This window comes from Strix uralensis, chromosome Z (assembly GCF_047716275.1).
Source record: "Strix uralensis isolate ZFMK-TIS-50842 chromosome Z, bStrUra1, whole genome shotgun sequence".
Classification (NCBI taxonomy): domain Eukaryota; kingdom Metazoa; phylum Chordata; class Aves; order Strigiformes; family Strigidae; genus Strix; species Strix uralensis.
In genome coordinates this window covers 16,336,484-16,348,399 of record NC_134012.1, presented here as the reverse complement: position 1 = coordinate 16,348,399, position 11,916 = coordinate 16,336,484, and the positions used below count along the sequence as shown (strand labels likewise).

At 45.5% G+C, this 11,916-nt stretch overlaps 1 protein-coding gene across 1 annotated transcript; it reads right to left on the bottom strand.

Annotated features, from left to right (window-relative positions):
- Positions 1 to 6,677: 6,677 nt before the first annotated feature.
- Positions 6,678 to 11,656, bottom strand: LOC141937888 (protein NYNRIN-like). Its single transcript, XM_074856180.1, has 2 exons — positions 10,097 to 11,656; positions 6,678 to 6,907 (listed from the first exon to the last, which is right to left on the bottom strand). The coding sequence occupies exon 1, from the start codon at positions 11,247 to 11,249 to the stop codon at positions 10,146 to 10,148; it is 1,104 nt and encodes a 367-aa protein (XP_074712281.1). The 5' UTR covers positions 11,250 to 11,656; the 3' UTR covers positions 6,678 to 6,907; positions 10,097 to 10,145.
- Positions 11,657 to 11,916: the final 260 nt, after the last annotated feature.

The window sequence follows — 11,916 nt, the reverse complement described above, 5'->3', positions numbered from 1 at the left end:
CCTGTAATATGAGAACTGGCAACAGTAAACTATTTTTGTTTTGGTGATCTCTGTTTTTTCTATGAGATGTTTTAAAGGGCTTTTGCGAACTTTGGCAAGTACTGTTTCCATCCTTTTCCTTTCCTAATTTAAACTTGTGTGTCCTCAGCAACCCGAGTACTATGAAAGTGTCCTCAAATCTGAATGATGCCTTCCCTCAAATAAAGATACTGGAAATGTGAAACCTTTCTGACCTGCCTTTTGCATTGTATGGTGTATGTAGACACTATAGTGCACAAATGCATTAAAACTTTTGCAATTTTCTTTCCCATTTCCCTTTCTGTGGTTCCTATTTGTCATTGTATTAGCATCTTTTTAACCAAGACTTAAGATGCCCAGTGGAAGCCTTGAGTTGATCCAATTCTCTGATGTTCTGCCAGTAGTAGGTGATGCAAATTGAATCCTTCAGAGCACAAACACTCTTTTTAAAAATGAAGCACTGTCAAATACCGTGAACCAGGAGTTAAGTGAGAGTTCATTTGGCAAGGGTCTTTCCCATCTTGAACTTCCTACTCTCCAGCTGATTTGGCTAGAGGGGCTGAGTGTGCTGTTGTCCATAAGGTATGTAGCAATAATTGTGCCTTGGTTAACCCCTTCTCCTTGTACCTTGTGTTAGTTTTGGACAACGTGTAACAGAATTTGCAGAACTGAAGTCTTAGCTGATTTCACAACAGATAGCTTCTACAGGTTTAAAATAGGCTTCAGAATAACTTTTGTGGGTTTTTTTTTTTTTTTTCCCCCCCCTTTAAGATGCACTGGTTTAGTCAACAGAAGTCCTTCTCACTTCTTGGCTTTCATGTTTTTGCTCAAATGCCAAGCATTAAGAAGACCACTTTGACTAGAGTTGGAAATACAGTTTGAACATTATAGGACTCTACAGGACATGAATTTTCCAGGTTCAGAGTTGTTCTTCAAAGATTTTTCTTTTTTTTTTTCTTTAAACATCTTACCTGAAATCAGGATAGTATCTTTGAATTCCTCGATTGCCTCACACAGCCTCTTCTCAGTGGTCAAAGTGGCATAAGAACCAAAGTGAAAGGAACTGAAGTTTGCTTTGTTGTGACCTGACTGCTTTATTGATGGATCAGATTGTGATGATGTGGGAAGAGAGCAACACAACGGTTCTTCTGCTTCCTAAGTCATTTAAAGTGTCTGTACTCCTATCAAAATTACCTTCTCTGTTAGGTTAGCATGAGACATGAGTCTTATGTACTGCCTGAAGTCACCATCAGATATATACCACCTCTGGCTAATGACTAAAAAGGAATTATTCTGACAAAACAACAATAATGCAAAATTCTTCAAGTCGTCTGCTCAGTTGGTTCACAGAAACTGAGAGTATAATGTATGGAAAAACACGTATAGGATGACACCAAAAACTTCATGTGGCCTAAGACTCTGAGTGTGACTGGTAATTTGTCTTAAGAAAAATATTGTAAGTAAAGGACAAGTGTTCACTTCAGTTGCTGTCCCACTCCAGCAGGCAGCATCTTAAAGATTTCCTGAGAGTGATTGCACTTGTACATTTTTATTAGACCTTGGTTTACATTTAGCTATTATTTTGTAGTTCCTTTTTGAACATTTGATGTCCTTGGCATTGAGTTCCACGGTAGTTTCTTTTGTTTGCTTTAAAACATCTGCTGGATAATTTAATTGTTTGCTAATGCCTGTGTTGTCTTAAAGGCATATAAAAAGCAAATACTATATTCTATGCCATTCATCTTTTTACAGATCTTCAGTTCCAGAGGGTAAAGTGAAGCAAAGAAGACAGATGCTTCCTTGAACCCTTGCTGATTCTATGTCCCTCCTTTCCTTTTTCCCCTTTTCCTTCACTGCCATTAAGCAATGAAGGCATACTGTATTGCTTGCCACAACTCGTTATATACTTAGCCAATTATTGTGTATCCAATCAGTACATCGTGGGAAGTTAATAAATGTCTGGACTTTGAGACTTGTCTCACTGTTGTCCAATCCGTTGCGGATTTACAAATCTGAGTCACTTGTCTCCCTTGTCTGAGCGGGATGTGACAGTTAGCTAGCATTAAGATAATTCAGCCTGCTGTAAGAAAACGCAATTTCAGATTCCTTTGTAGAGCTCAAGTTCAGTTCAAGTCCCCACACTTCTCACTTAAGATATTCTGTCATGGTGATTAAGTCGTAACTTGCGTTTTCAGTTTTTAAAAGACATAGCATCACCCCCACCCCCCAACTCTTCTTTTTTCAGCTTGTTAATTACTTATTTCCTCCTTATTTGCAAGTTCTGAGAGTGTTACTGCACTGGCTCGCATATTAATGACCACTGCATAAGAGACTTAATCTTCTAACAACAGTAGAAATACTTGGAAAAATACATTTTAAAAACTATAGAGAACTGATACTCACTTTTTAGCAGTATTGGCTCTACCCTAAACTGCTTATAGTTTGCACTGTCTCTTACTCAGTGTGCTGTCCCCTATAACTATTAGATGCGTCCCAGTACAGCTGTTATTCCCAGTACCAGTGCATGGGGTTTTTTATCCTTGCTGCAGAACGTGGCACATCTCCTTGTTGAGCTTCATGAACTGGATTCTACCTCACCCTCCAGGTCACAGAGGTCTGTGTTAAGGTCCTCCAGTTTCTTGTATGAGCCAGTTTAAGTAGTGGAGTGTCACCTGTCAGTTTGCTCCAGGGTGTGCTGTGTGTCAACACGCCAGCAACTAGTGAAAATACTGAGCCATGTGGGCCCCAGTACCTGTCCTCAGGGTGCTCCGCTTGTTACAGCTGCCAGCCGGGTGTCCTGCTGTCGGTTTTTGAGCCTGGTGGTCCAGCAAATTTTCAAATTTTCAACAGTCTGTTTATCCTGCCTGTGAGACCCAACTTATAGATGAGAAAGTTCCAAGAGGCCCTGTCAGGAGCTGTTCAGAGCCTTGGTCCCTGCCTGTCTGTCTGTTCTGGGCTTTCTTGCAACTCTCCCCTTTACCTTTTGGTTTCCCAGAAAATGGCAGGAGGATCAGTGGCTTGCAGGCATTAAGTCTTCCTTATCTGTTCTGAGTTAATACTGAAGTGTAAATTGCCAGTATTCTTCCCCTCGAGCCTGAGATGGCAATCCCAGTCCTTTCCTGTTAGAGGCTTTGCCTTTTAAGATGGAGAAAGTGATGGAGTTGCAATGAATTGAAACTGTAGGCTAGCAAATTATTTTATCCATTGGAGTCAACTAGTAGCATTATGGATCTTTTCCCTTTTAGAGGAAGAAGCCATCTCCTCTTTGAAATGTTCAAATCTCTTAGAATGACAAAAGAAATGTACTATGGGAGTTTCCCTTTTAATCATTGAACCAACCTTTTGTATGAAGAAGTCTTTTTGAAAACAGTTGTTTTTATAGAACCTGGCGACAGTCCCCTGTGCACGCAGAGATGTACGGCAGATACTTGAGCATCAATAGCACAGTGTCTCTGCCTAGATTCTGTCCTGTTCTCAGTAAACTATTTTATAATTGAGATGTGATCTATTTTTCCTGTTTTTAAAGCAGTGATGTTGAAGGTTAAACGTTTAGAATGTAGCGTAGGTCAAGAAAGCGTTCTTTCTGTTCAAGCCAAAGGCCTCCCTCATCAGCAGAACAAGTCGACAGCTGCCTTTAGATCTCGAAGAGGGTATGTTGCCGACTGGCCAACCAAACTCAAGGTCCGTGTATCCTTCACTGAACTACCCTCATAATAATACTAAAAATCACACCTAGAGGTCAACAAGACCCTTGGCCAGGTGAAGACCCTTCCCCTGAGCGTGTATAGTGGTAGAAGTCTTGTGTCAGCACTGTTATAATTGTATGTAAATTACTAACCAATCCTCCTAGAGAGGATGGACTTGGAAAATTACTAACTCTGCAAGTTCTGTGTATAAATATATCGGGAAAAGTCCCATTGGTGTGCTTGATTTGTGGGAAACCACCGAGCCCCAGGGCTTGAGCAACCCTAAAATAACTGTCTTTCCCGAGTGTGGGTTTACTGACGTTGCACAGCGGGTGATGAACCCGCTTTTTGGGCACCAGCCCCAGCCCTGACAAACTGTCTCTCCCACCTCACGTTGTGTCCACCTGGGGAAGAGTTGGGCAGCTTAAAAAGCTGCTCCCCAAAAGCTGCCCCCACGAACCCCCTTTTGCAGTAAAAATGACCTGAACCCCCCAGGAGCGTGAGCATGAACGCGCCTTTCTCTGCCTTTGCAAATGTTTGGGTGCCCCCCGAGCGGGTCAGGGAGAGACCCCGCCTGGGGTCCCCATCGGCAGCCCCCGCCCTGGCTGCCACCCAGCGGGACACGCCTGCCGAGCCGAGCCCCATTGAGCCGAGCCGAGCTGAGCCCAGTCCAGCCGAGCCGAGCCCTGCCCGCGGCTCCCACGCGTGTTCCTGGGCGGGGCTGCCCGCGCTGCCGCTGGGTGCCGGCGGTCCCTCAGCGCGGGGCTCCCCGTGGCGGATGCTCCGCTCCGCGGCCGCGGACGGGCAGGACGGGCAGGTGCGTGCTGCGGCCGCCGCTGCCCCCTCCCAGGTACGGCCCGGAGAGCCCGCGGGGGGGGTGTGACCGGGGGGTGCGCTCCCGGGCGGCCCCGTCCGGCTGCCGATCCGAAGCGGCGGAGGCGGCGGCAGCAGCCGCGGCGGTGCCCGCCGGAGCCGGTGCTGGCGGCGGGGGGGCTCGGCAGGCAGCGGCGGCGGGGCCGGGGGAGCGGCGGGGCCGGGAGGGCGGCGGGGCGGGTGAGGGGTGGCCCGGGACGGGCGGGGGGGGGACAGGACGCTGAGCCGCGGGCCCCGGCGGGACGGGGTGGGGCGGAGCGGAGCGGCTCTCGGTGCCGGCGGCGGCGAACCGGCCGCTTTTGTCGGGCAGAAGCTGCATCCCGGCCCCGCGCCGAGACACACCCCCCTGCGGACCCCACAGCCCCGGCCCCGGGAGTGGGGAGCAGGAAAACTGCCCCCCCCCGCGCCCGGCGCCTTCCGAGGGAGCGAAGCGCCGCTCCGTCCTGCCCCCCCGCCCAGCCCCCGCCGCCTCCGTCCCCCCCGTGGGGACCCCCAGGAGGAGGGAGCCTCGCCCGGCCCCTGCGAGAGAGCAGCCGCTCTGGGTGAGTACAGCGGGACCCTGAAATGGCGGGATTTCTGTAATTGAAAGGAGAAAAAAAAAAAAAGAAAAGCACTTCCCCACCCCCCCCTCCACCCCCAGCCCCTTGGATGCCAGCTGGTGTATTCTTGGTGCTGAATTCCCGGGAAAAGCAGAAATGGGGCTGGGGGGGAGGAGAAGCAGCGATTTGGGGCTGGAAAGGCAACATCCTTCAGCACTCTTCTGGTGGAGGAGTGACCCAGCCTTATTTGGCCATTTTAGTTACATTTTGACTCTCTCATGTTAAATTACTGAGCCTGTGAGGTATTTTCAGCAAGTACATTTAATTACAAACTGCTTTAAATGGATTCCACAGTTAGACTTGGATTGCTGGGAAAGTAAACTGCTCTGCTGTCAGATGGACTTGCCCGGGATACTGAGAGCGGCTTCCCATGCCTGCTCCCTCATGGCGTTAGATATTTGTGTGTGGAGAAGAAGCCATTTTATGATTGAATCCCATCACCAATGGCAGACAGAGCCCAATAGAAAAACTGCCTGGGCTGCTTCTCCTGCCAGAGCTTAGGGCAGAGTTTCCTCCCGTGAACGCCTCAGCCCAGGCAGCTCTGATCCAGGGGGGTTTTCTGTCACTGAGCATGGACTAACAGAAATACGCCTGGAGAGAACATCAGAAGGTCATCTTGTCCATCCTTCTCCTGATGTGATTCATTCCGGATTTTTTGTCTGGAGACAATAATGCCATTTTCCAATAGAAATCCTGTGACTGCAGATGTCATCACCTTCCTCGGATACGTTGGAGCCTGGGGATAAATACTGCTGAAGGGAAGTCTGCCGTCCGAGCCTTGAGAGGCTTAAGCTGGCTCTGTGTGCAGTAGGAACTCCAGGACCAAGTGTGCTTGGCTAATTATCTTAGGCTGGACTGATTACCCTGGGAGGTGTGTTGCCCAAATAGAGGTGCACCCGTTGGGGTGGAGGCTGTCAGAGCCAGCACAGTGCGCGGTCTCACACCACAGGGGCTGCCTGGCTCGGGCCACACGGCATAGACGTGCCCTCCCTGGGGATGGCCAGATAGTCCAGAGGAGAGTGTTCCCAAGGCCCAACAGCAGTTCAGGATGCTTCTTCCGTGTTTCAGGGCACCTTTTTCCTTGTCTCCAATTCTCGGGATACAGTTTTGGAAACTGCTTGACGAGGGGGCAGGCTGGGGTGGGGGCAAGGAGCGCTGGCATTGCCGTAGGCCAGGCCGTGTGACCTGGCCCAGCAGGCTGATCAGCCTGTCAGGCAGTCCTGTGCTGCAGCTGGGGCCTCGCTTTGGTCCCAGAGTAGCGTTTTAAGGAAGTAAATGCCTTTTCTGTGGTCCATATAAAAGCACAGCTCCTATTTTTAACACTAACCAGCTCTTGGAAGACTTTCCAAGAAAAGCAAAAGTCATGATGCCTGTTTGATGGAGGAGGAGATCAAAGCAGAGCACCCAGCTGAAAGGGCGTGAGGTGCTGGGCCTGAAGGAGCTGCCATCTGCAGCTGAGTGTTATAGACTATCTTGCCAAAATGATGCAAGTTAGGACAAATTAGATTTCAATTATTTATTTTAGCAAGCGGCAATAAGCAAAACAGCGCTGGGCGGCCGGGGAGTCCCTGCTCCACCAACGGCGCGCACTCACTTCCCGAGGGTCCGTCTTTTTTATATCCTCCGCCTTCCGTTATCGGGTCTCTCTGAGAGGTGTATCCTGCGTCTGCGCACTTTGCAGCTAGGGGGTCGCTCCATCCGGGTCTTCCTCACGTCACCAGCTTTACTTTCCTGAGAGTGGCTCACAAAGTCTTTGTTTATATCTTACAGAATATAGACACTACCCCCTTTTTTTTTCTTCTTCTCCCCTTTGTCTTTCTCCCCTTTGTCCTTCTTCCCTTTCTCCCTCTTTTCAGTCTTTTGCCTAGTAGAAGTCCTTGCTTCAGCATTTCAACTTAGATAAGCACTTACAGTCAGTTAGTCGTTACACAGTGTAATAGTTAAGATTAAGCTTAGGCCAACATAGTTTATGGAATAACATGTCACGAGCTCCCAGTATCTTCAGTGGAATTTGATGAACAAACAGTTTACTGTCTATCACAATCCCCCCTTTTTCTTTTTATCATTTTGTTCATCAAATCGTTGCAATTCTTGTTGACTTAACAGGAGAGTTTTTTTCAATTTAAAGTCATCATCTAATTGATTGTTTTTTGCTTTAATGAGTATTGGACGGGTGACAGATATCAGATATGTTACCCGTTGCATCATTCTCCAAGTTATGACATATAATATTATTGACAAAGTCAAACTGATTAAGATTAATATCAAGAGAACCACAGTGGGGTGACACAACTTGTTCAAGATGCCTGTAGCAGTAGGTGACCATCCAAAAAGGGTGTCCCACCAGTTATGTTCTGCATTCTTTTTGCTCTTTCCAAGACTCGGTGTATTTCTTCCACATTGTGATGAACAGTTATTAGAGTTTTCTGTCCGTTTTCTCTAACTTTCTCTAAAATTCTAACTAAGTCTTTGTGTTGAAGTAACTGCTTAACCAAAGTGAGATTCATTCCAATGGGTGTAGGTTGTAGATTATGTATTAATGTATAATTGGATTGCAGGAGTTGGTAAGACGTGACCGGGGCTAAATAGGAAAAGTCACATCCGATTACCTTTGTGAAGTTGCAAACACAGAGATTTGAATAATTTTTTGTCTCTATTATGATCTTGTCTACGGTTAAGAATTCACAAACCGTCCTCAAACATACACAACCTTCGCCAATATATATAAGTACTGTTTTAGGATTTTCATTGGGATGGACCTCAAAGTGACAAATATTTTGTTCGGTATCTAAACAAATATCTTGTGCCTCAATTGCATTGCCTTCACAAATGAATCCTTGTTGTTCCCGTACAATGCAGGACTCTAGATTGACAGTTTGCCATTTTTCGTTTACCTTTCGGGCCCATACTCTATGCTCAGAAGGATAGAGTATGGTCCCGTTGTGATTCAGCCCTAATGCAATGACAGGATAAATTTGGTATATGGTGGCATTGTAAATAGTGAGTATAAAGGTAGTAGCTGTGTTTGTGATGGGGTCATAGGTAAAGTTTACCAGGTTCCACCAGGATTGGAGTTTCTTTTCAAAATTAGTAGCACTGTCCCAAATTATTCTCCGAATTTCAGTAGGAAGAATACCTTCTTCACCTTCTCTTATAATTGAGGCAGCTATCGACTGCATCCATATTTGAGCCTGGATGCAGCTGAGAGCTAAAGAGAGGTTATTTTGAAGCACACTGAGTGCATCTGTAATCAATTCATGATCCTTTATATTTACCTTTTCCCCTTTTGGTAATATATTCGACAACAGCCACTGGTTAGCCCCCAAAGCCAATAAGGAAGATCGCAAAGGCCTTTGTATATTAGTTAAATCACTAATTGAGGTAGCCAATTTGTTCATTATCACCTCCGAATCAATACTATTTAAAACTCCCAATCCTGTTCCCAAAGCACCGGTTAAGTCTCTCTGTGTTCTTTTTGTGTGAGGAGTTTGTTTTTGCAGCCAGGTTGTCCATCCCTCGTAAGAAGTCTTTAGGAAAGGTGAACATGCTGGCTGAATATTTGAAACATTATTTTGCATTAACAATTCAACTTGTTTGAGAGACCACGCCGGGTTAAACAGCATTTGTTGTTTACCTGTATTTCTAATTGCATATGGTCCAATTTTAAAAATTCTTGGGCTAAGCACGACTGTTGGTTGTGTTGGAACAGTATGAGTAGTCTGAGTAGTCTCTTTGGGAGCGTGGGTTGTGGTTGTTGTAGTTTCCTCCTGTATATTCAATGGAAATCGGAAAGATATAGCTTGATCTCCTGACCTGGTCCCTCCCAAACAAACTATGGACACCGGTTGGGTTGCAGTAAATGCATACCAACAGGCTTCCGACTCACAACGGGTTTGAGCTATTTTAGATTCCGTTTTGTCTCTGATAACGATTTGAGTAAAAGGGGGCTGACGGACGGTTTGAATTAAAGGGTGCCGACTTATTATCACATTTACATTGAATACTCTGCAGCCTATCTGTATCTCATCTCCTTTTTTAGCTGTCCAGGTATGGGATGAATTCTCCCATTTATATGTTTGGAGTGTTAGGTTATTGCTTAGTATGGCAGTTGCTAACTCTGTCCCATACAAATCTGCATCCATACTTCCTGTATGTCCATAATAAGCATCTGTCCAAGGCCATATAATTTGATTAGTTAGGGTATGTTCAAAAGGTTGGTGGGATTGGTTAGTCGTTCTAGCCCATCCTGGTAGTGTATTCATTGTAGCTAATACACCTAGCCAGACTATCCAATAGCTCCAATAGAAGGCTGACGGGATTCTATAGATTTGCATATTTTTTCTTAATCTCTTTTGTATCGGGGTGTCTGACACTCTCGTCTGGCCCTTCTCCCTCAGAGGTCCTTTTTTCTTCAGAGTAGGGCAGTAAGGTTTTCCCCACTTTGATACGTCTCTGCCTCCTCTGCCTACTCTGTTGCTTAGAGCAGCAGGGTGTTCCATCTTCTCGGCAGCAGCCGTATTCTTCAGGGGTACGTTTGCCTCTACTCCGGGACACATAGGTCTCCCAGTTTTTATCTTTGACCTCGGGTTCACGACAGGGGACCCAGGGGATGTGCTTTCTACAGATCACCCTTAGGATCTGAGAGTGCTATTGAGTAGGCCAATTAGAGTGAGTGCACTCTCTTTCAGGATTTATCCCTTTAGTAAATATTTTCTACCAAGTTTTAGAATCTCCAGTTTTAGGGCCTGATTAGTTAATCTCCGTTCTTGTTAATAACACTGATTACAACTAGACCGAAGATTTATTTCATGTGTATTATGAATCCCCCAGCCTTCTTTACATACATTACACTTTACACTTTATGTATATAAAAGGAAAACAAATATAAGTTTCAATTGGACAAAAATATCAGGGTCTCACTCATCGAGTCCTTCGTAGGTTCTTATCTCACAATGTGTAGAGAGTTCTTTCAGGTTCTCCGAAGGGTGACTCGTAGATCCCCAGGAGGGCTGGTCACTTTCCAGGCCGGATCCTGTATAGGTCCCTTTACTCGGCTTGCGTGTGTCCACCCCTTCTCAGCAGTCCGAACAGCAGTTTCTGTAGTGATAAGAGCAACATAGGGTCCTTCCCAACGGGGGGTCAAAGAAGATTCTTTCCATGATTTGATTAGTACTTTATCTCCTGGTTGGATTTGATGCATGGCCACATCCAATGGAGGCCTTTGTACTACCATCCCCCGAGCCTGTAGTTGTTTTCTCCTTGCCATTAGCTGTATCAGGTAGGACTTTATCTTTAATTCTTCAAGTTGGGGGTGATCCGGTGGCATTTCTAAATCATAAGGCATCCCATATAGCATTTCAAAGGGAGAAATGCCTACATCAGTTCGGGGCTGAGTTCTGATATTTAACAAGGCTAAAGGGAGACACTTTACCCATGACATTTTAGTTTCTAACATTAGTTTGGTAAGTTGTTTTTTTATTTCTCCGTTCATACGTTCAACTTTCCCTGAGCTCTGCGGGTGCCACGGAGTATGGTATTGCCACTGTGTACCCAGGGCAGCCAAAGTCTCTTTGGCTACTCTGGATACAAAGTGTGGCCCTCTATCTGAGTCTATTGCTTCTATTGCTCCATACCGAGGTATAATTTCTTCAAGTAATATCCTTGTTACTGTGTGAGCTGTGGCTCGGGCTGTGGGAAAGGCTTCTACGAATTGAGTTAAATGATCTATAATTACTAATAGGTATTTATACCTCCCCACCTTTGGTAATTCAGTAAAGTCTATTTGTATTCTTGCAAAAGGTCTATGAGCCAATTCTCGCCCCCCATATACTCGTTTTCTTATTTGATGTTTATTTACTTTTTGACAAACGAGACATTCTCCTATCACTCGTTTGGCTATATCATATATCCCAATGCACATGTATTTAGTTGCAAATTGATCCACTAATGCCTGAGTTCCCCAATGAGTGTTTTTATGGAATTGCTGCATTATCTTGGTAGCTATGGGTTTTGGGAGAACTTCTCGGCCGTCCGGGAGTTCCCATTTTCCATTAGCTTTCTGTTTAATCCCCATTTGATTTAATTTTGCTTGTTCTTGAACAGTAAAACTTAAAAGTTCATAGGATTTTCCATGGAAAAAGCACCACTTAAACCCTGGTCTTTCACATACACATTCTATACCGTCTACTCCGTATTCTTTCCAGCAACCATAACAGGGGAGGTAATTATCTCCACAATTAACACACCGCTTTCTGTCCTCTATCGGATCATCCAAGTCCAGTGCTGATAGCGCTGCTCTCTTTGCCTCTTGATCAGCAAGGTTATTCCCCCGTACTAAAGGATTTAGCCCCCTCTGGTGTCCTTTTACGTGTACTACCGCAATTTCGCTGGGCCCTCGTATAGCTTGCAAAATTTGTGATATTAACTCCTGATGTACTAGGTCCTTCCCCCGAGAATTGATTAAACCTCTTTCTTCCCATATTTTCCCAAAGGTATGTACTATTCCGAAGGCATATCTAGAATCGGTGTATATAGTTTCCACTTTTCCATTTAGTAATTGTAAAGCCTTTAATACTGCATATAATTCACATGCCTGTGCTGACCAGCTGGGACTCAAGGGTCCTGATTCTATCACCTTAAAAGTTTTTCCATCAATTATGGCATACCCCGATTTTCTTTTCCCTTCTACCACTCGAGAGGATCCATCTACAAATAATTTTTCTCCTTTCCCTAATTCCTCC